The sequence below is a fragment of the Falco naumanni genome, chromosome 15, assembly GCF_017639655.2.
Source record: "Falco naumanni isolate bFalNau1 chromosome 15, bFalNau1.pat, whole genome shotgun sequence".
Lineage (NCBI taxonomy): Eukaryota > Metazoa > Chordata > Aves > Falconiformes > Falconidae > Falco > Falco naumanni.
In genome coordinates, this window is record NC_054068.1 from 490,045 (window position 1) to 516,934 (window position 26,890).

The window sequence follows — 26,890 nt, forward strand, 5'->3', positions numbered from 1 at the left end:
GGAACACCCTCCCCAAGAAGCCCACCTGCCCCAGGCATGCAGCGCCCTGCAAAACGCAGGACACAATCAAACCAGCGAACATTCAGAAAACACCAGTGATCCCCAAAGCCATGACTTTAACCCCTGCAATTTCCAGCCCATCGTCCAGGCTCTGCGTGGCTCCCTGCCACAGCAGTGGGCTGGCCAGGAGTGAGCAGGGAGGCCCCCAGTGATCCGTGGGCCCTTGTGGCGCATGTTGGGCAGCCTGGGGATCTGCAGCCTGGCCCTGGACGTGGTGAGGACAGGTCCCCAGGCACGGGGCAAACAGCTGCAGCAGGCGCTGGGCCAGCCCTGCTGAGGGGCTGCAAGAGCTGCTGCTGTGCGCCCGGGCACCTGGGCTGGCACAGAGCTGGGGCAGCCTCCGCCGGGCAGCCCAGCAGCAGCGGGAGGGGACAGGCTGCTCCGCCCGGACACGCAGGGGACTCCGTGGAGCAGGAACGGACATGTGGCAGCGCTGCAGGCTGGGGCTGGCGCTGGTGACTTGAGGAGGCTGGAAGCACCAGGGCCGGCAGGTGTGGGCACCGGGCTAGTGCACGTGTGTGCGAGCGCGCACGTGTGCGCCCAGCCCGGCCAGCAGCCGTTTGGCAGAGAATCCCCTCCCCCATGCTGAGAAAAGGCCCTTTTTTGCTGTGACAATTCAATATAATTGAAAGTTTGCTTAGGAAAGAGAGTCTTTTTAACTGAACATGCTCACAGCTGAATCGATATGAATTATACGGCACAGAAGATGCCTAGGGTATTAAAACATTAATTAAGTAACATCATGCTACCATCTAACCAACAGCACAATACCATTTATAGGTACCGCTATCTTTTCTCTGGGGCGCAGTGTGAAATCTCTCCTCCATCACCGCAGAGGCCGCAGGAGACCTGGAGCACCGCTGGCTGCAGCTCCTCCGCAGCTCAGGCTGGCGCCTTCCCTTGGGGTGCCGTGGCTGCCGCGGCGGGGCGGACGGTGGGCATGGACAGGTGCCTCTGGCCCCGCCGTCCCGCTTCTGGCCCTGGCAGACGCGTGGCAGGGCCCCCGTGGCCACGGGCTTTGTCAGTGGTTTCTGCAGCCCTGCTGGCCCCCCAGCCCCTGCGCCCTGCCGGTGGGTGAGGACCAGCCTCCCCGCCACCCGCGCGGGCCTGCCGGAGCCGCGTGCTCCACCCGCGCACGGTGCCAGCGCCTCTGTGCTGAGCCGCCGCACGCAGAGCCGAGCAGAGGCAATGCCCCGCTGCTGTAGCTGGATTAGCTCACTGCATCAGCCCAGGGAACTAATGCACCAGTTCTGCAATATACCAAAATAGAAAGTCATTGGGAGTGAAATCAGTGTCTTCACCACATCCCCTCTGGCAGAGCGTTAATTAAAATGACTCTCTAGTGCTTTAGATCATCAGGTGTACATTGTTAACGAGCTTGGAGGAGAGAATGGGCTCCATATTCGGAGTTTAAGCGCTGATGGAGTTAACCCTTCACCACTGCTGGCACAGCCCCAGACTGGTGGCAGTTTCTCAGAACATCCGTCTGCATTACAGAAGTCAGCTCTTTTAGCAGGCTTCAGAGGTCATTTAGCAAAGACATTATCGCGGGACCTTGCTCAGTTCAGCAGGGACCTGGCTGCAGAAGTGTCGTGGCTGCAGCTGCTGCTCTCAGGAGAGAGGGTCTATGTGAGCTCCCCATGGGCTGCAGGACCAGCTGCCCCATGGACTGCACTTGCCCTGTGCTCCAGCTGCTCTTCAGCAGCAAACCTGGGCATAGCAGAGAGGCACCTGTAGCACGCAGCAAAACTGGTCTCACTGGAAGCTGGCAGCCGGCAAGGTTTTGGGATTTCTTCTGGCCTTGTTTTAGTCCTCACGATCTGCTGCTTCATGCCCCGGACACCTTTACAAATGCAGCTCATCTGTTATGTGGTGGCACTGACAATGTGCCCTTGATGCCTCAGTTGGATGCCAGGGCCCGCAGCGGGGATCTGCCAGCATCAGCTGGCAGTGGGCGCAGGAAGCCAATACCCATGGCTACTGCCGCAGGGATGGACCCTCTGTAGCACTGACCTGTGTGTCTGCATGCTAGGCTGCACGGTGGCATTGCCGTCACTGTCCCCCATCCCAGGGGCACCCCTGGAGCCAGCTGCTCTGCCTGGGCAGGGTGCTGCATGCAGTGGGATGCAGGGCCAGGGCAAGGGGCTCAGCTGCTGGCTGGGTAGCCCAGGAGCAGGGTGGCTCAGCCCTGGCATGGACTAGCCCACAGCTGCTGCGACGTCTGACAGGGCCGTGCACTGGCAGCGGGTGCAGGAGCAAGAGCATCTCCCGGAGGCATACTCCATCTGTAGCCTCCGAGTGCCCCAGGGCCCTGCCTGTCCTATGGGATGTGGCTTGCCCTGGCGTCCAGCTGCTGCACCCAGAGCCCATGCCAGCCCCACGGCCAGCTGTCGGCAGGGCTGCTATGCCAGGCTCCCCCCTGCTGTGCTCCGGGGTGGGATCTCCTGTGGAAAAGCCAGCTGGGGACAACAGGGAGACCAGCGGTGTTTCCTCCTTTGGTGTCAGCACGCACCAGATGTCCTGTGGCACCGCACGCCAGGCTGCCTGGCGTGGACCCCTGGTGGACCCTGGTGGACCCCTGGCCACCTCCCTGGGGCCGCTGGCCAAAGCCCTCGCTCCTGTTGCACTGATGACAGCACCGCGCAGGCTGCACCTGAGGGCAGAGGCACCCTCCAGCTGGGAACTCTGCTCCAAATCCACTGGCAAGGTTACTGTCTGTGGCAGGCACCTGGGCACTGCTCTGTTGTTATAAATAACGTGGGGTTTTGGCCTGTGAGAGTGCATGAGTAAGAGCTAAATCTCTTCCTTGTCTTTTAGGTGATGGCAATGAAAGGTTATTAAAAATCACTCCCAGTCTCCTCTTACCAGAATCACAACATGGAAAAACCTTTTTATTTCTGTCAGAGGTTTGCACAATTTCCGCTGATGCACTGCTCTGAACAGAGAGGCTCTTGCAGAGGTTTTTAGTTTGCAGCTTGTGCAGCTACTAGAGGCCATTTACACCTTTCTGAGCATCAGAGAGGTGCTTTCTCAAGCGTAGCTGTTTTAAACTGGAATTCAACCCAGGAATAAATAGCAACGTTAAATAATAAACTTACAAAACTGCAGGTCTACGAACAACAGAGAAGTCATTAACGTGGCACAGTGCAAACACTGGTGCAAGGGTGACGCTGGCGACCCCATTATTACCACAGTCCCGTCAGCTTCTGGAAAACGCAGAATGGATTTTTCCCATTAAAAAAAAACCCCAGCCAACAAAGCAGCCAAGAGGCAACCCAGACCGCCACCTGTTTAGGTTTACGCCAGAAGAGCAACGCCCAAGTCTGGCACCCGACGGGGCAGCCTGGCCCCAGGAGGGTTTTGGGGCACTGAGCTGCAGCGCGCAGCCGGGTGCCATCGCCCTCACCGTGTCAGTCACCGGAGGCGCTGGCTGTCCCCTGTCAGGGCTGCGTGCTGGGGCCAGGGCCTGTCTGGCTTGGGTTGGTTACACCGTATCACCAGGAGTCGTCGGAGCCTTGGCAATTTTGACCTACTTTATTTCACAATTCATGATTTTTTTGGAGCCTGAATCAGTACAAGTGTATGTTTTGGATTTTTTTCTTTTTTCCTTATGAAGGTGCACCAGCAACCCGATTATTGACCGTAATGGCTCGCAAGTGGATGTCCTGACCTGCTTCATTAAACAACACTCCTGTACCCTCGCTAGCTGCATGATTTCTTCCCCACAACCTCTGCACTGGCTGGACAACCCTGTGGAGCTCAGGGCCCTGCTCCCCAGGGAGGCAGAGGAAGCCCCTTGCCGTCAGGCAGGGCAGCCCAGGACAGCCATACCAAACAGACTGCTCATCCCACCTGCAATGTTGTGGTTTTTTGGTTTTTTGTGTGTTGTGTACTGCCCCCACCCCCACCCCCCACCCCCCCCCCCCTCCCGCCTTATTTATTGCTGCAGTTATAAATTAAGAGATGAATGGTAGCCCCCACGGCTCTCTTTTGGATGTGGTCCTTATTAATGATTTTCAAGCATTTGCTGCTGCAAGGGGCATTTTTTGGTAAGAGAAGAATGTATTTAACATTCAACAGTTCACCAAGTTTTCCTCCCTGCTCAAGAGGCACTTGAGCAAGCAAAGGGAAGAGCAGTGAGTCAGCCACTTACCTTTCTTACCTTCGTCTCCTTTTGGCTGCATCAGTAGAAGAAAACAGATGGTAATTTTTCATTTCTAGTTTACAGGTTTCAAGATGACCTCAACCCAGAAAGGCATCATGCTTTCCCTTTACCCATTAATTACAGCAGTGTGCCTGGAATTCTTATACAATCATTTAGTAAAATTAAATGCACTTATAATGTCTTTTTCATACACAATGCGTCCTGAAGCCATAATATGAATTGTGCCATTTGGCTCATTACTTCCACTTTAACTTTAATTCGCAGCCTCAGCCCCGGTGCTCTCACCCTGGTGGGCGCCCAGCCCCCCGTGTGGTGTGCGGGGAGGGACGCGGCCACGCGGTGCACAAGGGCATGTGCGTGTGGCCATGCGGCTCTGTGGCAGTGCCCACCTGCTGCGGGGCGCAGAGCTCGGGCGGATGCATGCGTCCTGCCAAGTCACGCCGGGCCGAGCCGCACAGCACACACCCACCCGACACGGACCCTGCACCGCACAAGCGGGGACAGCGGAGACGAGAGCTTTTGCTCATTTTTTTTTTTAATGTATTACAATGAGCAGGAAACATACGTGATGAAATATTTCCAAAGGAGTATATTCAATTACCATCTACAGTCAACTCAACTATGACAACAAAGTCTTTTGTGACAAATTTTTTAAAGTTTTGAAAGTTCCATGTGGTTTCTGTTTCTGTTAGTCTCCATGTATTTTGGTACAGTTCGAGATCAGCATTGTTACAGTAACAAAAAAAAGCTAACAAGACTACATTATAGAAAAACACCAAGAACATCATTTTTGGTTTCACTTGCTCTATTTTTTGTACATTGCAAAGGCTGTTCATATCCCTCTTCACCTTATTTATGCTTTCTGTTCTACCCAAACTCGCCCCCCCAAAAAATAAAACCAAAAAAAAATAGTCAAAGCTTTGTGTTTCACAGTGGGCAGTATCTCAGCGCCGACAAACCAACCAACCGACCAACTGACTCACCAACCAACCCAATTTCTGTTTCTATTTAAAAGTTTAATTTTTTTTTTTTTTTTTAAAGCAAAATATATTTCCATGAACAGCGAGTGTGCTGGCTTGTGTCAGCGCCTCCCTCACCCCCCGCCTGCCCCCCTGGGCGTGGGAGGCCCCGACACCCCTTATGCCTCTCTTTATTCTCAATTGTATGAAACTTTGGCCATCTTCACCACTTAAAAAGCTTTTTATTAAAAATAAAACAGAAACCCGCTCAATGCTAAGTTTAAAATCTTTTCCTCGCACCCTGCCCGGCCCTGCTCAGACACTTGCTGGAAAGGCCACGGGTGGGCTCGGGGGGGTCACGCAGAGGGTCCCCAGCCCCCACGTCCTGCAGCGTCTGGGGCGGCCGGTGGGGCTCGGGGCTCGGCACAGCGCTGCGGGGCGTGAGGCCAGGGGTCCCGGCGCCTGGGGTCCCGGGGGTCCCAGGCAGGCCCAGCATGGCCGGCAGGGATGGGTGGCTGGGGGTGCAGGTCCCGGCGCCAGCCCCGGGGCAGCCGGGCTGCAAGAGGAGGAGGCAACCTTGCACTAAAAGTCTCTAGAAACATTTAGAAAAAATACAAGGAAATTAATTTATAAAACCTTTTAGTGGGTGGGAAGGAGGAGGGGGAAGAAGGAGAGAGAAATTGCACTATGACCAAGCAATATAATTAAAAAACCGAAACAAACTGAGACAAAACAAAAGGATTTCCAAAAGAGACCTTGCGGAAATTGACAGCTAGTGTTAAATCGTTAACTTGTATCACATAGAGAATCAAAACCAAAACGAACAAAAAAAATTTCTATATGATACAGACAGAGTAACATACAACAGTTAAATGGCAAAAAATATATATATATATATATTTCATAGAATTACAAACAAGATAAAATAATGGAAAACAAAACCTGTACAACTTTAGAATTTAAAAAATGTTCATCTCAAACACGGGGAGAAATACAAGAACTTTTGTTAAAAGAAAACAGTTTGTTAAAACAGCAAAAGCTTTTTGTGTACTTGTTTCCTTTTTAGACACCTTATGCTACAACTGGGTACTGGTAAGAATATTAGATGGTACTCTCTTTAGTATCGTCTACTTAAAAAACAATTAAAAAAGGAATTTGCACTGTGCATTAGCCTAGTTAGAAATATATACAACAGTTCAGGATCTAGTCTTTCATCGAACTAAAACCAAAAATCCATAAAAATAAAAGCGTCCCCCTAGAAAATGAACCCCACGTTCGTCTCTCGAATGCTCCAGTCTCTCGCAGAGTCGACGAACGGCTTCAACACAGGGAGGAGAAGCCCGGAGGCGGTGGGAGGAACCTGCATTCACAGTCTTCGAAGTTCCCTTTTGAAGCAGGAGGAGGATGAAGATGATGGGGAGAAGGCTCTCACACTTTCGGGGCAGAGGAAATGGGGTGGGGCGGGGGGGCAGGAGATTGATTCTGTTGACATTTGGCTACGGAAGTGAAACAGCAAGCATCTATTTGTCTCCAAAATCTACATTTTAGCAGCACAAAGTTTTCCTTTCAAAGTTTGGACCGTGAAAGATGCGTGTGTGCGTGCGTCTGCACGTTCCCCGGGGCAGGGCACGGAGCTGGAGGGGACTCCAGAGCCTGGCAGGTTACGTGCCTGCCCGCACGTGGCTCTGAGCCGCGGCGCTCGCCGCTCCGGTTGCCTACCGTGGGAGAGAACTTGGAAAGAGAAACCTGCCTTTTGGTGCGCTGGGTTTTCACTAAGAGTTGTCTCTCTGCTTGCAGAAGAAGCACAGATAACAACCTGGATACTTTTTTTATTCTTTATTTAAACTTAGACTTGTTTGTTTAAATCAGAAACAAATTCTCAAGTAAAAAGAATCCTTTTTGCTCATTCTGCACCAGTGGTGAAAGGGTATGTCTTTGGATTTTATTTAAAGCATGAATTTTCTTCAGAGAAAAAAAATGTAACAAAACCTTTTTTTAAAAGAAGGAACAGAGTGCAGCCTAATTACACAAACAGAAACAAATGCTTATAGTTTAGGAACAGAGTCTTTGAAGCATTTACAAAATGAGGAAAAGAGGGGAAGAAAAAAAACCAAGGAAAAATGGAAAATAAGAAAGAGATAAGTGCACAAGGGTAACAGACATAGGTAAATCGTATGTATACGCCTTAAAAAGTTTCAAACCCCCAACAAAAAATATTCTGCAAGGGATCCTACTGACCCCCCAAAACCCTTTGAACTTCTTTCTTTAGTTTTTATAAAATAATTATGCAACCACCCTCTAAGAAATGAAGGTAGCGACCATAATTGGAAGATTACAGGATGGGGGAATGGGGAGTAAAGGTACAAAGGGGAGAAAAGCTTAGGCGAGTCAATGGATTGCAATCTATCTGGCTAGGAATGAACAAGACAACATCAAATGAGAAGCCGTCAGCTGGACCATACAAAAGCTAAATGTACACAAAAGGGTTTTTTCTTTTAAATCTACCATACTGCTTCAGTTCATTTCCAATGCAACAATCTACTCAACACCAAAAATGGTCATATCTATCATAAATACAGAAAGTCAGTTGTTTTAAAACTTATTTTTTAAGCTCCGAGTCCTCAACACTCTTTGTGTGGTTTTTTTTTTTTCTGAAAAGTGGGAGTGCTTAACTTTTCCCCTTGAAATTGGCTTCAGCAGAAAAGCTACCCTTAAAATCCCCGAAAAGCTAAAGCAGTTCACATTGTTTTTCTCTTGAATACTTTCTGCCCATTTTAAATTAACAAAGCAAAACAAAAAAAAAAAAAAAAAAAAAGGAAAAAAAAAGAAAAAAAAATCCTTTTCTGGAACAAAACCAAACCAAACCAAAACAAAAACCCCAAAACAAATGAAAGAAATTATATATATATATATATATATATAAAACAATGATTCTGAAAACAGAACAAAGTGTGAGCGATTGACCTGAGAATAAAAAGACATTACATTTCTTTTTTCTTTTAGCAAGCCATTGGTATCTGAATGCTAAGATAGCAAGAAATTTAAAACTGTAACAAGGTGGGCTGCTTTCCCATACAGTGCATGCCGGCCTCTGCTGTGCTATCGACGTGGGGCGTTATTGAAAAGGGGCAATATACAAGGGGCTCAAGCTCCGAAGACAGTAAGGAGGCAGCACGGGCTTTCGTCTCCCAGACCAACAGTACCTTCGAAAGGACAAATGTAACAGTTTTTTTTTTTTTTTTTTCTTTTTTAAGTTTTATTTTATTAAAAGGAAAGGAAAAAAGAAATGTAAAACCCACCGGCATCGTTATATGGGAAAACAACCCACGCTTTTTTCTTTTTTCTTTTTTTGGTTAGAAGCTTTGGAATTGCAGTTAGTCTATTTTTGAAATTGGTTTGTTATTAACTTTTTATTTAAATTCATTTTCATTGTTCATCTTCAAAGCTTACAATCTGAAGGTGTCCATTCCTACGCTAGCTAGACCACTGTCCTTAGGGCAGCCGGGGTCCCGGGGCCCCTCTGCCGGGCTCGCCGGTCCATCTGACTTTTGGCTAAGATCCGTGTCAGACTCCTCCGAATAGTCGTCTGTTGGCATCGAGGGCTGAACCCCTGAGGTGCTGCATGAACTTGAGGTAACCGTTGAAGATGAGGAGAGAGGAGGGAAAGGCGGCGGCGGCGGCTTCCCGGGCGGGGCGCGGGGGGCCGCCGGGGGCCAGGGCTTTCTGGAGGCGTGGGGGGAAGCCGGGGGGGGGCCGGGGGGGCGGGGGGCTGTCGTTTGAGTGAGCGGCCGACTGCGAGGTAGATGCGGTGCTGGGGTCGGGGGGGCAGGCAGAGTGAGGTAATAGACTGGGGTGCTCTTTGGCGTTTCTTGCTGCTCTTGTGATTGTTCGGTGTTTGTGCGGGGCTGACTCGAGATGCTGACTGAGGGCTTCGTCCCCACACACCGTGCTCTCGCACGCCACGCACTGGTACGAGCCGCTGCCCTGGCTGCTGCCGGTGGGCACGTGAAGCACCATCTCTTGCAGGTTCACCACGGACTGGCCGAAGAAGCAGAGGGACTTCAGGTGGTTGCTGGCCGCCTCCTGGTCGCCGAAGCCCGCCTGGCACTTGCGGCAGACCAGCTTGTACTGCACCTTCGGGACGATGAAGGGGTCGCAGAGGGAGTCCGCGCCCTTGCCTTCCGCTTCGGGCTCTTCTGGGGGTTTGGGCAGGAGGGGGGACACCTCGCGGGGTGCGTTCTTCTGCTCTTCTTGCTTGGGGGGTTCTTTGGCAGGGTCTTTGTCCGGGGTGGCAGCCCCCGCGGGGACGGGGGTTTGGCTTCCTTTGGGCTGCTGCGCTTTCTGCTGCTGCTGCTGCGCCTGCCGCTGCTGTTGCTGCTGCTGCTGCAATGCCTCCTGCAGACTCTGCTGGTATTGCTGGTACTGCTGCAGCAGGGAGCTGGGGGACAGCCCCAGCAACGCCTGCGACAGTGCGGGGCTGTAGGGGAACAGCCCCTCCATCCCGTACATGGGCTGCAGGTACCCGCTCTGCAGGGTGCCAGGGATCTGCGGGGCGTAGTAGGGGGAAAAGCCAGGGACGAAGTAGGGAAGGAACTGGCTCGTCAGCAAGGTGGTGGGGTCCGAATTCAGGGCAGCCTGCAGCGCCTGGAGCTGGGTGGGCTCCACCGCATACTCCATGGTGGGCAGTGGGGCCGAGAGGGCGCCCACCGGCGCCTCCCCCTTCTCCTTCTTGGGCCCTGGCAGAGGGTCCCCCTTCCCCTTGGGTGCCTTCTCCTTCTCTTTTGCTTTCTCGCTCTCCTTCTCCTTGCGCTGTGGCGGGGGCGGCTGCTGCGGCTGCGGGGTCGTTGCCGGTGGCTGCTGCGGGGCCACGGCCGCCGTGGCTTGTGCCGGGGTGGGCGAGCTCAGTGCGGCCGGGGGCTGCTTATTTGGTAATCCAGAGGTGGGTAGGCCGGGCGAAGGGACGCTTGTGCTGGGCAGGCCCATTAGGTTAGGTTTGGGAGAAGTTAAAGCTGCAAGAGGGAAGAAAGAGAGGTAAGGAGTCACTTGGCAGGCAAGAAAGCACCGGGTAGGGTGACCCCAGGCCACCCCGCAACTGCCCCCGAGCCGCCGTCTCCTCTGCATGAGGCAACACCTGGGCCGTGCTCACGCACTGCAGCAGCGCGGGTGGGAGAGCCCATCCACTGCTCCTGCTTCCTCTGGGACAACCGCCCCGCTCCCCAGGGCCCCGTGTGCCACCGGGACGTGCCTCGTCAGGTCCCACCACCCACGGCCGCTTGGCCACGCTGCCTGACAGCACCAAACACGGTACCCACCGTCCAACTGGGATGCTCTGCACAGCTGCTGTTTTACTGACTCCTCTGAAATTCCTGAATGATCACCAGCTGATGTCAGGGACAGGCACTTCTCCCACGTCTGCACTGACTGGTCCTTTGGTCAAAGGACTCCAGCAGAAGGAAAGTGCTAAGCAAACAGCCGTAATGCTAGATACTGTCAATCTCATTAAAATCTCCACAGATCAGAAAGCCCTGCTGATGGCAACTGAAGAGGACTGAACAGGCTAAATCTAAGCTATTTTGTCCTTATTAGGCTGATGCTCACAAATCTCTGATGCAACCCCTTCCTTCCTTCCTTCCTTCCTTCCTTCCAGCATGAGGCTTTGGGTACACAGCTTCTGAGCAATTTCAGAGTTTACATGGTATTCAGACATCTCCCCTAGGCATGAACGTCATGTTTTGGGTGGAATTAAAAGCATCGTGATGCTTCCACTACAAAGGAGATGGATTAATGGTGGAACGTGAAGTCTGCCCATCTTCCCAACAGAAGGAATAGCCAGTAACAACACAGTCCCCTGGTGCCGATTTCTCTTCTCACAGCTGACAGCAGCTTGGGGCAAGAGGAGTGTGGCTCGTAGAGTCACATCCATTAATCATGTCCACTGCAGTTGGCAAACGTGCTCCTAAAAAGGAACATTTTGCTTGGGAAGTCCCTCAGTGACATTTGGGGAAAATAAAAATGAAACAAACCTCTACCGCTCTGCCGGTGCAGCCCCATATGCTCCGAGGCTCTGGAGCCGGGAACCTGCTGCAGCACCCACCCCTGCTGCAAAACCAGCCAACAAGTCCAACCTGTCACCAGCAAAGCGCGAGCCCTTACAGCTGCGACGGTAAGTGCTCAAAGGCAGTCTGAGGATGAACGACTGCAGGACTAGGAATGGACGCAGGGGCACGGTAACTCCTATTTTAGGTTGTCCCTCTTCCGTGAAATACCCAGTGGGAGAGGAGAGGAGAGGAGAAACTGCTCCTTTTCGGCGGTGGCTTGGGGCATGGTGGCAGCTTGAAGTGTTTTCCAAGGGGAAGCACGCCTGCAGGGACCCGCTGTGCATAGGGCAGGTGGTGACTCCTGGCAGGTAAATTCAGCTGCCGTGGAGTGAAGGCAATGTAAAGACGGGCTGGGGCCAACAGCTCTGAGCTGCAGCTGCCCCACGGATCCTGGTGAGGTCTCAAATAATCAAAATCAATTCTGAGGAACAAGTGTGGGCACCCTCAACCATCTCATCCCTGCTGCTAGCAGGCACCCGAATCCTGGGTCCTGGACCAGAGAAGATGGCAGGACCAGGGACAGAGGCTGTGGGAGGGAGCACAAAATACAAGTTCTGTGCAGACACATGCTCCTCGGGCTTCTGGACACCACGGCCCTGGCTGCTGCCTGTACAGTTGTATCACAAGAGCCTATCACTTCACCACGCCCTGTAAAGCTGGCATAGCCCAGAAGGAATCCACACTTGTGAACATACAGCACAGGAACTGCCTTCCTGCAGCTCCATGCTCTGAGTAGCAGCAGGTAGCCAAGGTGAGTGGAGCACTCACCAAAAGCTGGCCGCACTGCATCCTGCGATGAACAGCTCACGTGCCTGCAGTGCTGCATTCATCCGCTGACACTGGCACCCTGCACCCGGTGCTGGTCTTCCCAGCAAAGGGCAGGAGACAAAGCCACTGTGGCTCTGCAGAGGCCAGCCTGGAAGGAGCCCCGTGGGAGGGCGGCCAGAGCCGGCAGAATGCAGCAATGGCTGGTGCAAAGCCCTTCTGAAACCTGCATCTGCTCCTGATGTGGTATGGAAACAGTAGTGATCTGTGAAGGTATGAAGTGGACCTCCATGCAGCGGCCTTATAGATTTCAGATAAGGGCATATTATGGATAGATGCCATTGAAACTGTGCTCCCTAGCTGAACAGTCCCCGAGAGGTTCAAGCGCAGGAGCAGCAGCTAATTCATAACATTCCTGGATGCACAGCCTTATCTGCTTCGACAGGCTTTGAGCTGAGATGGCCTGACCTTTGGAGCTTTATCTAAAGGCCACAAATTGTCTGTTTGACTTTCTGAATAGCTTAGTCCTGCCTAGGCAGTCCCTGATCGCTTTTAACATTCATAGTACGTAGCCCCATCTCCCCAGGACACATACTGATCTTTGAAGTAAAAAAAAAAAATAAAACATTAGATGTTGTTGTAAATTTGGGGTACCAAGTAAACAGCACAGAGCTATCTGTGGTAGGCTGACAATGTAATTTGCCAAAGAGATCCTCTTGGCTTGGTTCTGGCCTCTGAAACGAGATCTTCAGTAAGAACAGAAGTATCACACGAAAAAGCCCTGGCACACACCCCCCCTTCAGGCACGTAGCTAGGACTAGATTCAAGAAGCAGGAATGGACAATAGTCCTGAACAGAATAATTTCTAACAGCACCTGTTTTAAAATGGTTTATGATGACCTATACTACAGCTATAGTTAAGAATGATTTTACTTTCGCTTTGGGGGTCATGGGAAGAGTCCTGTAACTACACAAAAAAAGCCTTGCGGAGGCCCTAGCTCCCAGCAGAAAGCTCTTCCAGATCCCCAAAAAACTGATCTTCTCTGCTCTGATAGGACCTTCTGACACAGACATCAGCAACCATGCTACAAGGTAATCTTCTCTGCTGCTTTCATGGGAAAAAGGATCTTGACTCCAAGAAAGCGTGTAATTTTTGGAAAGGCCAGAACCCAACAAATACAGGGAGATTTAACTTTTTTTCATTTTTCAGAGACGCGCATTAATGGAGAAAAAGGTGAACACAGCCACTTCCATGGGGAAAGAACGATGCCTATTTTGAGTCAAGGGTCTCTAGTGCTCTCCTTCAGGGTGCTACACCCAATGCCACTGCAACTACACACAAACTTCGGGTGCTAGTGATGTGACTTACAGCGAGCAGCTCGCAGCCAGTTCCCCCTGTGAATGTCCTATGAGTTGGTCACGTTACACAGAGCTGCTCACACCAGCTACTATCCTTTTGTCTAAGGCTTTGATTTGCTTATCTGAAGATTTACCTCCTGGATAACAAAAGATGATGACAATTTTATTAACGTGACAGAACCATGTTACCCGGCAGCATCTGCACCCAGTTTTTCAATCTGTTGAAAAAGGAACCTCAGAGTCAGCCTGCTGAATAGAAGCAGAAAGCCTTCTTGGAGATTGATAGCACTCCAGTCAGAAGACAGGTAGATACTCAGATCCTATTTAGGCTTCACATCATGGATTATATAACTCATCATTAGCCGATCAGTTCACTACAATAAGAGAAAGTTAACTGTTCTGGACACTGTCTTAACAGTGGTAGACCTGTATTGCTGCTGTGTAGAAAACAAAGGTGTATGGTGTAACCATACCAGGCGTTACAGTGTCACAGGCTTTCCAGCCCAAGACAGACTCAGCCTGTTGCCGAGACAAGACACTGGAATTGGTTCCTGGGATATCTCTGGAAATGTAGAGCGGCCCTGGTGAAAGTCAGCTTCAAGAGGGATCATCAGAAGTAAACAGAGAGGTCTGCCAAGTGAAAGCAAGTCTAGAGAACATCAATTGCTCTGTCAAGAGTGGCAACTCAAGATACAGGCATGTCTCTGGGGTGTCATGGATGCAGCAGGGGTGAAATGAAGCCTTTGGATCAAGTTTTCTATGTCACTGCTAGTCTGCTGAGCGGTACTGTCCACTGTCATTGTTTGCTACACATCTCATACTTTCCATCTGTCCACCAGGTACAAGAGAAAGGAGCATCCTCAAAGACCAAATTCCAATATCTGGGATTAGGCCACCCAAAGGGCTATCCCAAATTTCATTTTTATGTAGTATTGTTAAGAAAAATCTTATTCAAATACCAAGTAGATCTGTCCCATAACTACACTGTTGTTTGCTGAGCAGGTACTTTCAGGTTGTGTCCAGCCATTACTCAAAACCCAATCCACAGGTGCCTTGGGATTTGTCCTGGAGGTCACCGTAAGGGTGTTACGTAAAGATGCTCCAGGTGTCTGTCACCAGTGCTACCAGGCACATCACACTTTTCCCTAGAAATGGTTCAGAGTTATTTAAAACTTGGGATGGCACTACGTAAATGGAATTTGTAACAACAGGAAAGGTATAATGAACAACAAATTCAGCATGTTAGTCCTACTCCTGTTCTGTTTGATAAATCCTTTATTTACCGTTTTCTGGAAGGTGCTTTGGAAATTTTAGTCTGTGCTAATGAAACAGAGATACACAGCGTGTCTAGACCTTGCTGCATTTCAGACTTTGCTAGAAAATCTGAGTTCAGGAATTAAAGATAAGATACCTATTGCTTATTTGCTGTCAAACAAATATGCTCAACTAAGGGGCTGGGTATCCTGTTATTAGTCATTCTGAGGGAAACACCTGCCTGGGCTAAAGATGCATCAAGTTAAGCTGTGCCTCTAAGCAGCGTGATAATATCTGTACCCACCTGTGTTGGATGGAGTGAAGCCTGGTAAGGATGGGCTGTTGAGGCCTGGGAGCAAGACTGGAGGGATGCCCTGTAGTGCTGGGTATGCAGCAGGAAGGTTAAGAGCTTGCAGGGGGGTGTTATCAAACATGCCCTGCTGTTGAGCTGCCAGACCAAGAACCTCATTGGCTTTTTTGATCCGGTCCAGCTCCTGCTGAGCCATCAACTGACGTACAGTAGCTGGGTCAAAATACTCCTTTTCCTTATCCAACTGGCTTCCAATGGTTTCTTTAACTTTGGAGATATGCTGTTGAGAGAAGATATGGTCACGTACAGACAGTCGAGCACTGTACTTGATGCCACACAAAGTGCACTCTGTTTTGGGTCCCTCGTAACTTGTTTGGTTTATACCAAAATGCTTGGCCATGCTGAGTTTGGACTTCTTCTCCTTTGCCCTAGCATTCTGGAACCAGACCTGAACAACTCTCTTTGGCAGTCCAATGTCATTGCCCAGGACCTCACACTCCAGCATGGTAGGTGTCCTGTAGTCATTAAAGCACGACTTAAGAACTTTTAGCTGGAGATTAGTCATCTGAGTGCGAAAGCGTTTCTGTCCGGGTCGATCCCCGCTCTCTCCAGACTTGCTGGCTGAACCACTTGCGCCAGGGCTGGGTGAGCAGGGGTCTGCAAGGCTGGATGTTTCGCTATAGTCCACAGTACCTTCATTGTCGTACTCTTTGCTGTAGAAGCTGGGAGCTGGGCTGACCAGGCCAGAAGACAGCCGATCTTCATATTCAGACATTGCTATCATGGCAGCTTTTGTCAGACCTTCGCTGGGTCCCGATGCTGATTTGGTTTCGGTTGCAATCCCTGTTGCACTATCGTTGTCTGCATTCCCTTCATCTCCTGTTGTAGTGTCTGTGATTGCAGTGTTGACAGACGAGCAGTCATCGTTGTCCAGCTTTGTTTGGTCAAAGCTCAGATTGACCGAGGACATGGAGGGACTCTCAAAGTCTTCTATCCCTTCCACCTTAATGGAGGATGGACTCAGCAGAGTTCGAGGTGACAGTTCCATGCTCTTGTTCACTGGCGAAAGAGGAACACTCTGCCCATCACTGCTAGTTGGTGGCATGTGGGAAAAGCTTGCTCCATCAAAGATGTCTCCCTTCATCTGGAGTCCCCCATCACAATCTAAGAGCATAGCAGACAATGTCAAGTTGTATCCGGCTCTCTTGGCCTCATGCCAGTGACGGGATCGGATATGAGCTTCAAGAGCTGTCTTCGCTTTAAAGAGAGCTCGGCAGAAGGGACACCGTCTATGGGCTTGGGCAGGCCCTACAGCTCTGAACTGCCCCTTCCTTTCCCGTGCACGGGTGTTCTGAAACCAAACCTGCACCACGCGTTTCTTCAAGCCCACTTCATGTGCAATGTGATCCAACATTTTCCGTGTTGGGTTGGAGTCGAGCAAGTATTTCTGATAAAGAATTTCCAGCTGCTCTGGGGTAATGGTTGTCCTTAGACGTTTATCCCTTTGCGGTTCTTCTCCTCCAGTCCCACTGTCATTTTCCCCAGGGCTTGCACTGGCCTTTTCCTCCAGCTTCCTCTTCAGTGTGTTCATTGTGGATGTTGGAGTTGAGGGTGAAGTGGCTGAGCTTGCTGGGATCTGTGGTAACGTTCCAGACAGCAGCTGGCTCGCCAGTAGGGGATTACTGGGATCAAAAAGCATGAACGGCATATCCAGCGTTCTGTCCAGGAACGGGGGGTGGATAAACTGGTTCTGTGCACTCAGGAAATGAAGCTGCTGATGCTCCTGCCAATGCTCAAAGGAAGGAAATGCCAGCTTACACTGGTCACACTGGTATGGGATTAGCTGAGGAGGTAGGTTTGCCAGCTGTTGAGGGGTGGATGTGTGAATGGGTTTGAGGGAAAGATGTGACAGCTGCGATGGACTTGGGCTTGACTGTGACAAGGAGCACTGAGGGGGCTGAGGAGGGGGAGGCGGCTGTTGCAATGAAGAGGGGGAGGATAACTGTGAAATCTTTTGGTGTGCTGAACTTGTCTTTTGTTCTCCTTGGTCCTGTTGCTGCTGAGACTCTTGCTTTGGTTGCATTTGCTTCTCTTGAGTTTGGTTTTGCTGTGTACTTGGAGGTTCAGACTGCTTTGGTTTCTCATCTGTAGCTTCTACTTTAGAACTATAGGTGGAGGAATCATCTGCCTCTGCTGTGAGTTGCAGAAAAGCTGAGGAGGTTGCATTGGCTGAAGATGTAGGTGTGCTGTAAGCTTGCGAGGGCATTGGTGTGCTGCAGGAGGAACTGGTTGGAGTCAAGAGCTCCATTGCATCCATAGAGTCTTCATTCTGGCTATCATCCTGTCCATCCTCATCCTCATCTTTGTAACAAAGCTTTTTCTGGTGTTTAATGAGATCAAAAATGCGCTGAAAGACTAGACTGCACTTTTTGCATTGGTAGTTCAAGTTGCTTGTTCTAATATACCTGTCATTTGTAAGCTCCCGTCGTTCCCCGTCCTTGCCTTCTCCCTGATTCTCATAGTTTTTCCTAGCTTTTTGACGGGCATTCTGGAACCACACCACTATAACACGCGTTGGGAGGTTCAGCAAGTTAGAAAGCTGCTCAAATTCATCATCCTTTGGATAAGCATTGGCATCAAAGAAATCCTGCAGGACTCTGAGTTGGTAGTCAGTAAAGCGTGTCCGGGAGGATCGCTTGCTTCCCCAGTATTCCTGCTTTTGAGGTTCTGGAGAAGGAGGCCGTGAGTCTATCTTCAGTTCTTCCAGGCTGGTAATTGGAGGATTACTGAAGTTGTATGGGGAATCCTTGTTGCGCTGGCGTTCTTTGAAAAGAGTGTTTCTGAACCAGTGCTTGATCACTTTCTGGGGCAATCCAGATTTGTCCGCCATCTCTTTGATCTGCTCCTCACTTGGGGAATTGTTAATATCAAAATACTGCCGAAGCACTCTGAGCTGGTCGTCGGTGATCCGTGTCCGTGGCCTCTTGTTCTGCTGCTGCTGGAGAAGGCTAGGGTTGAGCTGATGCTGGTACAACTGGGCCAAGTCGGCAGGCAGAGGGTCTACAGGACCCAGCTGGGGTGGCAGCTGCGCAGGTAGTGTTTGTAGTGGCATGGTTTGCATCATAAGTGGTGAAAAGATGGGCAGCTCCATCGGCATGGAGAGCTGGGTGAGTGGCACAGACGGCTGGGCTGGTGCGATTGTAGGAGAGGTAATTGGTGGGGCAGAAGTAGGAATGGTAGGAGTAGAAGCCGGCTGAGGAGGTGCTGGAGGGAGCGGAGGTGGGGGTGGCGGAGGTGGGGGTGGTGGCTCTGGAGTCTGAGGCCTTAGTGGGTACAGTTTGTCATAGTGTTCTCTGTATTGTTTGGCAAATCTCTCTAACTGCTTAAAGGGAAAGTAATGTTGGTGAACATGCTCTTGGTGGCTCTTCAGGATGAGGATGTTTGAAAAGAACTTGCCGCATGTATCACACTCGAGCTTTTCCAAGTTCTCACCTTGTTCTGTCTTCCCATTTTTCTTTTGCACCTTCTGCTTGTTCTCGTTATACTGAATGACAAGCTCGAAGCCAAAGTTTTCCAGCAAGGCTTTTGTGGCATTCCCTCTTGCATCAGAGGCAATACGCGGAGGCAGCAAGGAAGGCTCCGTACTACTGCCTGGTACAAAGTCCTTCTTCTCTTTGGGCTTCAAGTTATCAGGCAGAGTCTCCTTAGATGCTCCATTGTTGTCTCCCCTCTCTGCACTTTCCCTTTCCCGGGAGGTTTCTTTTTCTTTCTCCTTCACTACGGATTTATTCTTCTTCTCAGAGTGCTGGCTCTGCTGTATAAGGACGGAGTGGGGTTGTGACAAGGACAGCTGACCTTGCTGCTGCTGTAAGAGCTGGGGATGGCTCTGCTGAGGGAGCTGAACTTGAGCCTTCAGGTCCTCCAGCAAACTTGGACCTGTACCAGTCAATGTCAGCGCACCACTGGTGACAGGCAGACTAACTTCTGGATTGAGCTGGAACTCGGCACTGGGGATGTAGAAAGGAAATAAAAGATGCTGCTGTTGTTGAAGCTGCAGAAGGGTTTCAGTGGTCATCGGAAAGTGCGGCAAAAGTGCTGGGTTGAACAGCTGAGACTGCAGGAGAGCAGCTTGCTGCTGCAGTTCTTGTTGCAGATGGGCCTGGACTTGGGCCTGCGCCTGTGCCAGGGTTTGAGCTTGCTGCTGCTGCTGCTGCTGCTGCCTGGATGCAATCATGTCTGCCAGCTTCTTCCGATTTACCTCTTTGGGCTCTGAAGGGGAGGCGATGTTAGTGCTTACGGGGTTACCTAAGGGGGGGATTCCCCCAGTGTCGCTGGATACCTGGTTGAGCAGGCTAGGAATGGGAGCTGTGCCCGAATTACTTGTGTTGGTGGTTGTGAAAGTGTTACTGTTGCTAGTGCTCACTGGGCTTGGTGTGGATGAGCCCAAAGAGAGACTGCTGCTGTTGCTGTTGCCAGCACCGTTACTGCTGCTGCTGCCCCCAGCCGCCTCCAGCTTGGCAGCACGAGCTTTGGTTTGGTGCAGGACAGACCTCATGTGGATCTCCAAGGTTGAGCTCTGACTGTAGGCCACGTTGCACGTGTTGCACTTAAAAGGTTTGTTGTCTGGGCTGCTGGTAGGTTCGGGCTGCCCAGTAGCAGACTCTTGGAGGGCTCTTTTCAGTTTATGCAGATGAGAAACTGAATTGTAATGGACCAGGAGGATGTTCTTTTGCGTAAAAGACTCCTTGCAGACCGTGCACTTGTAAGGGCGAGACGGATCTAGAAATTTCTCCATAGTGAAGTTCGGGCCCTTCCTGAAGGGTAAGGCCCTCTTCGGTTCTGAGCCAGAGTCCTCTTGCACTGACCCCGAATCGCTACCTGTCGGGCTCTGCTTATCTTCCAGGTCGCTCTCCTCCTCCTTATCTTCCTCAACTATTATAGTGTGGTCTTCTGAAAGTGAAGGATCACCCATAGCGAGAAGGTCTCCGTTGACCAAGAGGCCACCATACAGCTGCTGAATGTCGGCCTCACTCAGCTCCAGATGGCTGGTTTCCAGGTGCTTCTTCAGGGCCTGGAAGGTTCGGAAGCTGCGCTGGCAGAGGCAGCACATCGTGGCCGCCCGGATGACGTGGTACTGGGAATGGAGCTGCAGCTTCTCAATGGTTTTGAATGCCAGGCTGCACTGGTTGCAACGGTACTTGTAGACGTGGCGATCAGACACCGGCAGTTGAGGCCGCTTTGCGTGAACTTCATTGAAGTGTGTCTGCAGGGCCGCCGAGCTCTTGAACACCTGGTTGCAGCCCTTCTTCCAGCAGAGGAAGCCGGAGTCCTCCCTGGCAGAGCTCTGATCGGCCGGAACGGGCTTAGGATCTCCGCTGTGCTCTGTGCTCTCCGATGGCAAAAGACTCTTTCCCGAGTCCTCAGAGATCTCTGTGAAAACAAAATTAGAGCAAACCTGAAAATTACACCAGCACACAAGGGCAGATCAACATCCTCTTTTTGTCTCTAGTACGTCTGTGTTTTTTCTCTGCAAGATGATAGGTATTTCTAACGCTTCTCCTCTATCTTCGTTCATCTACTTTAATACCAGCCCATTACCCTCATCGTGGCCCATTGCATAAACCTATATACTTTACTTTCTTGCCCACTTTGAGTCTCTGGAAACTATTCACACACACACGTTCCCTTAGTGCATTTGCCACCTTTAATTCTTCCTTTTAAGTGAAGGCCACTCAACTGCCTGTCTGTGATGCTCTTCTTTGATGTCCTGCCTATTTTCCTATAACAAGGTTCATCAAATTGGACGTAGTATTTGAGTCCTGGTCCTATCAAAGCTAGAAACAACAGGAATGAAATTCAGGCCCTGCTGGCAGCAGCTCAAAGGGTGCTGTTTGAGGGAAGATGGGAGAAGAAGGAACACTCAGTGCACTCCCACTTTTCCAGGGCCATTGAGCACTACCCTGCTGGAAAAGATGTTGTGATATGGGTAGAGACCAAAAAAGGGATCGCCATGCCCAGAGCAGCTCTAGCTACCCTGACTGTGCCAGTGCTGCCCCACCAGCACCACTGCCTTGGGGCCGTCTGCCTGGAAGGAAACAACTGCTGTCTTAATTCCCACATTCCTTACAGACCTTCCAGCAGGGCACAGAAGGAAGACCAGCACGACTTCCAAGCCAAGTTTGAGATCAGACACTTCTGCCCATGCAGAACGATGCTCTTGGGATGCCCCCCTATCACATGACAAAGCCAAGACTAAACAGTCATGGATTTACAGTCATGCCTTCACAACACAGCACGGCAAAGAAAAAGGCTGAGGAGATTTGGGCACTCAGCCCTCCACCACCTGTGCTTTTCACTGCTCACATCTTGTCTTCTTCCTCTGCAAGGATTCAACACCATTTCCAGGTGACTTGCCATGGCAGTAAGCTCTGCTCCTCAGCTCTGAGCCACCTCGCTCTGCCCTGCCATGGGGACACCCAGGGCACCAGCCCGTTCGTGGCACAGATGAAGGGAGACGGCCCTGCTGGGCACCACCTGACTGTGTTTCTCAGGGGACAGCTGGGCATGTGGAAGTGACCTGGACAGAGATGTCCCCAGACACAGTCCCTGACCAGGTGATGGGACCGGGGGAGTGGTGGGACCTGTGGAGCTCATTGACCCGTACTCACCAGGCTGCTTCCCCAGCTCCTCTGCGGCAGAGTTCCCGTCTTTCTCTGGAGCGGCTGCCGGAAGAAACATGCTGCTGGGCATCATCACCTCAGGTGTTGTCACCTGGAGACAGGGAGGAAAGGATGTGGGGAGTAGGAAAACACAGGAAAATATTTTAAACATCTTCAGTGACAAAATTAGACACCAGTATTGTAAAGTCAGAGGCGTCACTTTTCATAGCTCACTGAAGACTCATATTTATTAGACAAAGCTCTCATCAGTCAAAAGTGTTTCTACAGTTACATTCTGGACATAATTAGCAGTGCACACTTGAAGAATAATCTTATTATTAATATTTTTCCTTTATGTAGAATTCAGACTTTGATCACTGACAATGTTTTGTCATGGGCTGTGAAACTTCTTGTGCAACCAATTAGGTAGATAAGTTGAAAGGCCCACCTTAAGCTGCTGAAAACATAATAAGGCCCCTAATTAAATCATACCTCGTAAAGTACACTGTAATCTTGAACTAGGGAGCATTGCAGCACTGTTTTCAAAGTGTATCGATGCAGGAAAAGGAGGGGCATGAGAAAGAAAAGTACAAATAAGGAGAGAGGTGACAAAGGAAAGGATGAATAAGACTAAAAAGACAGCAAATTGTCTGCAAAATGAAAAGCTTTTGGTAACCCTTTCCTTGCTCTGAAGTGTTCCCCTCGCCTCTCTGCAAGTGTTTGTCTAGAACCTGCATGATCATGACCAGCGCAGTGCCAAAACAACAACATTTTTCAAGAGCTGGAGAGCTTGCGTGCTTCAACTACAGACGCTCTTTCAAAGAGTCAAACACATATGCTCATCTTTTTGGGAAAACTGTTTCTTTGGGTGTATCTGGTCACACAGAGAAAATACAGACAACCTCGCTACCAGTTTGCAGGTGGCTGGCATCAAGTGCAGGTCAACAAACACCCTTCTTGAACGTCCAGAGCCAGTCTCACACACCAGCTGAAAAGCTGCCTCACAGCCCTTCTCCCCAGAGCAGCAACTGGGAAGACTGACACGTATCACCAACACCATCTGTGTGGTATTCCAGCGCGTGGCTGCCAGCACCAGTTAGATGCCTGTGGCAAGCGAAGACACCTCTGCAGCTCCGAGCAGCTGCATGTTTCACCCCGCTGATGCTCAGGGAGCATCTCCTATACACCAGGGCCACGGCACTCGAAGGCACAGAAACCAGCACTGACTTGCAATGCTTGTGGTGCGTCTGCTCCCAGCCTCTGACTGCTGGGAGAGTGAGGCATAAATAAACATTCCTAGACAGGTACGTTTCCTAGCAAAACAAATCTCTCCATCCTTCTGTCACATGCTAAGAAGGCATTTGCACCCTGGATTTCAGAACAGAGTGAGTGAGTGAGGCTGTTATCTGCATGCAGTGTACCTTGCTTTCTGGGGAGTGAAGGACCACAGGGCTCCGATTCAACTGCAGAAGCAAACCTGTGATGAAGCTGAAGGTAAACCAACGTGCAGGACATGAAATCTTCCTTATCTAGACAGATGTCAAATGCAAGCAAACATAGACTAGACCTTGGCTTCACTAAGTGAAGCTAAAACAGTCCATGAAAAACCGTGTCCGAGTGGCTGCAGACATCTGAACAGCACTGGGGAGGGATGCTGAGCTTCCTGCCTTTACTGGGATGGCCGGTGCATGGAGGTGGGTGCCAGGTCCCACAGATGTTGGCAGGAAAGGCAGATGACACTGATAAATCACCAGGAGGGAAGCTGAGCACACCAAATTCATTCCACCTTCTACTCTAAGCAGGAGTATCTGATGGCTGTGGGTGGTGAGTCTGGAGACGTGAAAGGTCACTGGTTAATTCCCGGTAGCCAGGCTCAGAGGAGGGGAATGAGCAGGGATGCCGAGGAGGGAAGGCAGGAAGGAGCCACCCCTCTCAGCTTTATCAGCAGGGAGAGTGCTTTCCTAGGATCTTTAGGAATTATGAAAAATAAATCATGAGAAATTAAAAAAAACCCCAACAGAGTAGAAAAAGAACAAAATTATCTAACACCTCAGCTGCACATCATTATAGAAAACTGTGGGCTTTTTATACACGTTACAGTAAGGCAGCCATCCCCACTACCACACTCAGTACGACGGATCAGTAATTGTTTTCATACACTTTAATTAGAAAAACTCAGATGGCTATGAATAATAATGGAAAAGAGAGACTTTTGCACTTGAAAGGTTGAAGTCAATCAAGTGTGAATGACGGCAAAAAAGAAAAAAAAAAAGACACCAATTCATCAGGCCTCTGTTGTCTCGCCGCGTCTTTAATCATAATTCCTGATTGGGATTCAAGAAGGCAGTAAGCAGCGGTTCTTTGTCTGCCTTCACCTTCCGTCAATTAACTCTCCCCGAAATATAATCATCAACCTCACATGCTCCTCTGCATCTTAATCTGGGTCTCCAAACCAATAAGTGCCGCCCTATATGTGTTTAAGTAATTACCTTTATCTACCTGCATCTCCATAGCCACAGTTCTCACCCTACTTCTACCCCTTCCTTCCACAATAAAAAAAGAGAAAAAAAAAAAAAGGTGGGAAGAAAAAAAAAAAAAAAAAAAAAGCCTGTGGTACATTAAATTGCTACAGGCACAAAATCCCAAAATGCAAACAGAAAAAATCTTAGAAAAAAGCACAGGGAACTAGAAATTCTGGATATGGATGTAGGGCAACTACAGACAGTCCAGGCAGCCACACAGGGCTGGGCCCTGGGCAGCAGCACCTTGAAAATAAGGCTGTTTAAATGGTCGTGCTTCAGCAACTGGCCCCGCTTCAGTCCTCCACCTGTTCGGCACTATTCAGGCTCCTCCTGACAGTGCTGCCTGTTTGCTGTGCCATTTTCCAGGGCAGGACTAGCCTGTATCTTCGTCCTCACAGACCACCCCCGACCAGATAGCAACGATGCAAATAGTGAAAATAGGCTGCACGTCTCCAATCATTTCACATTTACACTGAATTCCAGACTGCCCGCTTCAAACTGTCTGTCCCTTCAGAGTGCAAACCAGTCCGAGGGCACAGCGTTTCCTGGTACGTGCAGAAAATGCCTCGCACACTGCGGCTGCTTTTAATACAAACAAACAGTGGAAGTACCAAGGGCGCAGGAAGGTTTAGTAGGCCACAGCCACCCAACAGATAAACACGGAGCGGTGCTCTACGACACGGTGGTTTGTGCTTTGGATGTATTTAAATGGCATTAACTTTTCCGGTGACAGGGAGGAAAGTGTTTATCTCCAGCACTGCCTGTGTTAAGTGTCTGCAGTTGTAAAACGCTCTCCACCTCCCTCTCATACATGCAATGCCTGGCATGTAAACCTGGCACCCACCCTCAGTTCTGCTCAACCATCTCCTTGTTTAAATGTCTATTCAACACCAATTCTTTCACAACGGCAACATATCATTCATTGTGAACTGTTATTAAAAAAACAACCCTACAGATTTGTTTGACAAATATGATTTGTCTTCTCCCTTTCCTTCTTCCGTACATACCTGCTTTGCTCTGTCTAACATTAAACTGCATCCCCTTCACAGCTGCAGCCCTGATCTTCTGGCCCACAAGCCACCAGCAAAGCCACCCAGCTTGGGAACACCACCCTCTGTCACAGCCGACCCGCCTCCACGTGGAGCCCCGGCAGCGCCCGTCCCCTCACTGCTCCTGCATCCAAGGTCTCCTCTAGGTTGCTCTCCCAACGCTACTGCACAAAAGGCAAACGGTCTCCTTGACCTGTGCTGCTCTTGATCTTCCTGCCGAAATGAAACCAGGAGGGGAGGAGGGATGGGCAGCTTGCTCCTACCCGCTCTTTCTGACAACCCGGCATTTGGATACCAATACGTGGATCAGGTTCTGTTTATCGGTACTTCAACGACCAGGGTCAGTGGCTCCAAGAAAATCCCTGAAGCTGGGGCAGGCACTCAGGGCACACACTTTGCTCCGACTGCCCCGTCCCCATCCCCATCCCGCTCAGTGGGGCAGGGAACTTGCTTGGGTAAAGAGTGAAGGAAGGGGAAGTTTGGGCCAGAGACTGTGGCAGCCCCTCCTGTGCCCCACTTCGCAGTGTCTTCCCTGTGGTCTGTACTGGAGGTCTGTACTGGAAGGCTGGCTGGAGAACTTCCCTCTACAGTAGACTGCAGAGAAGCCAATTATCTGCCTTAGAAGATGGAAAGTTCTTGGGACAAGCCCCTCCGCTTCCAAGGACCCTCCCTTCTGGATGAAATTCAGATGCCCTTCAGCAGATAAAATTTCTTTATGATGATGAGATTCACTGACACGCATGGGCACCCTGATGTGACAGCCATTTCTATAGACAATGTGGTCCAGTGAGCAACTATTACAAAAACCCCAAGGGCTGACACGCCATGTCTCCTGCCTCCCTGCCCCACGAGCATCTTCGGCAGATGGCACATGCCCTGACACCTACAGACTTGTCACTGGTCTGGAGAACTTGCGGGTCCACTCCTCACCGGTGACAACCTACAGCAGTGACAAGTGTGGCTCCTGCCACTACTGGATCTACCAGATTGTTAAGACTATGAACTGCAGAGCAGCTTATCAACACGGGCCGGAGGCCGAGTGCTGCAACACCCCTCCCACGCGAGCCCTGGCAGTGTGACACAAGCATATTCTTGGCACGTCTGAAAAATTAATCTTGGCTAGTGTGAGCGGCCAGCTCCCCATGCGCGCTGGATCTGCCTGCTCTGACTTTCCTCCGGACTGAGTGACCAAATGTGTGGACAGTCTACGCAGTTCCCCCCTTTAACACCCCAAAATGCTGAAATCACGGGGCTTTTGAAAAGAAAATCTCTAGAAGGGGTCTGAGGAGATACATTACTATCCCTATGTCCACACAACCAGGGGGAAATACACATGCATTGCAAGGTTCCCGAACCAGACAAAGGAGGTAATTTCCATTACAAAGAGAGAGAGAGGGTGCTGGAGTGAAAAGCTTCATTAGACTCAGAGAGGCAAAGCGATGGCAGTATACCAAGGTCACTTCTAATTTAGACCATCTAATTGGCAAACATGGCTCCAAATGGCTATCATCTCACAGGGCTCAGAATTAATGAAGCCCGATTATTTTCATTACCTTCATCCGAGATGGAGAATGAGACACAGAGTGAGAGGGAAAGGGGGGAGTGAGAGGGGGTGAGAAGGAGGGAGAGAGAAAAATTGAATGACAGCAAAAGGGAGAGAGCAATAGGAAAAGACAATGGGAAAGAGGAA

The 26,890-nt window shown here is 50.4% G+C and overlaps 1 protein-coding gene across 1 annotated transcript in view; it reads right to left on the reverse strand.

Annotated features, from left to right (window-relative positions):
• Positions 1-5,864: 5,864 nt before the first annotated feature.
• Positions 5,865-26,890, reverse strand: part of ZFHX3 (zinc finger homeobox 3) — a 113,552-nt gene continuing 92,526 nt past the window's right edge. The window contains 4 exon segments of the mRNA XM_040615112.1: positions 5,865-8,940; positions 8,942-10,193; positions 14,965-20,400; positions 21,639-21,741. Of these exon segments, the coding sequence (XP_040471046.1) occupies positions 8,631-8,940; positions 8,942-10,193; positions 14,965-20,400; positions 21,639-21,741 (7,101 nt within the window). The 3' untranslated portion in view covers positions 5,865-8,630.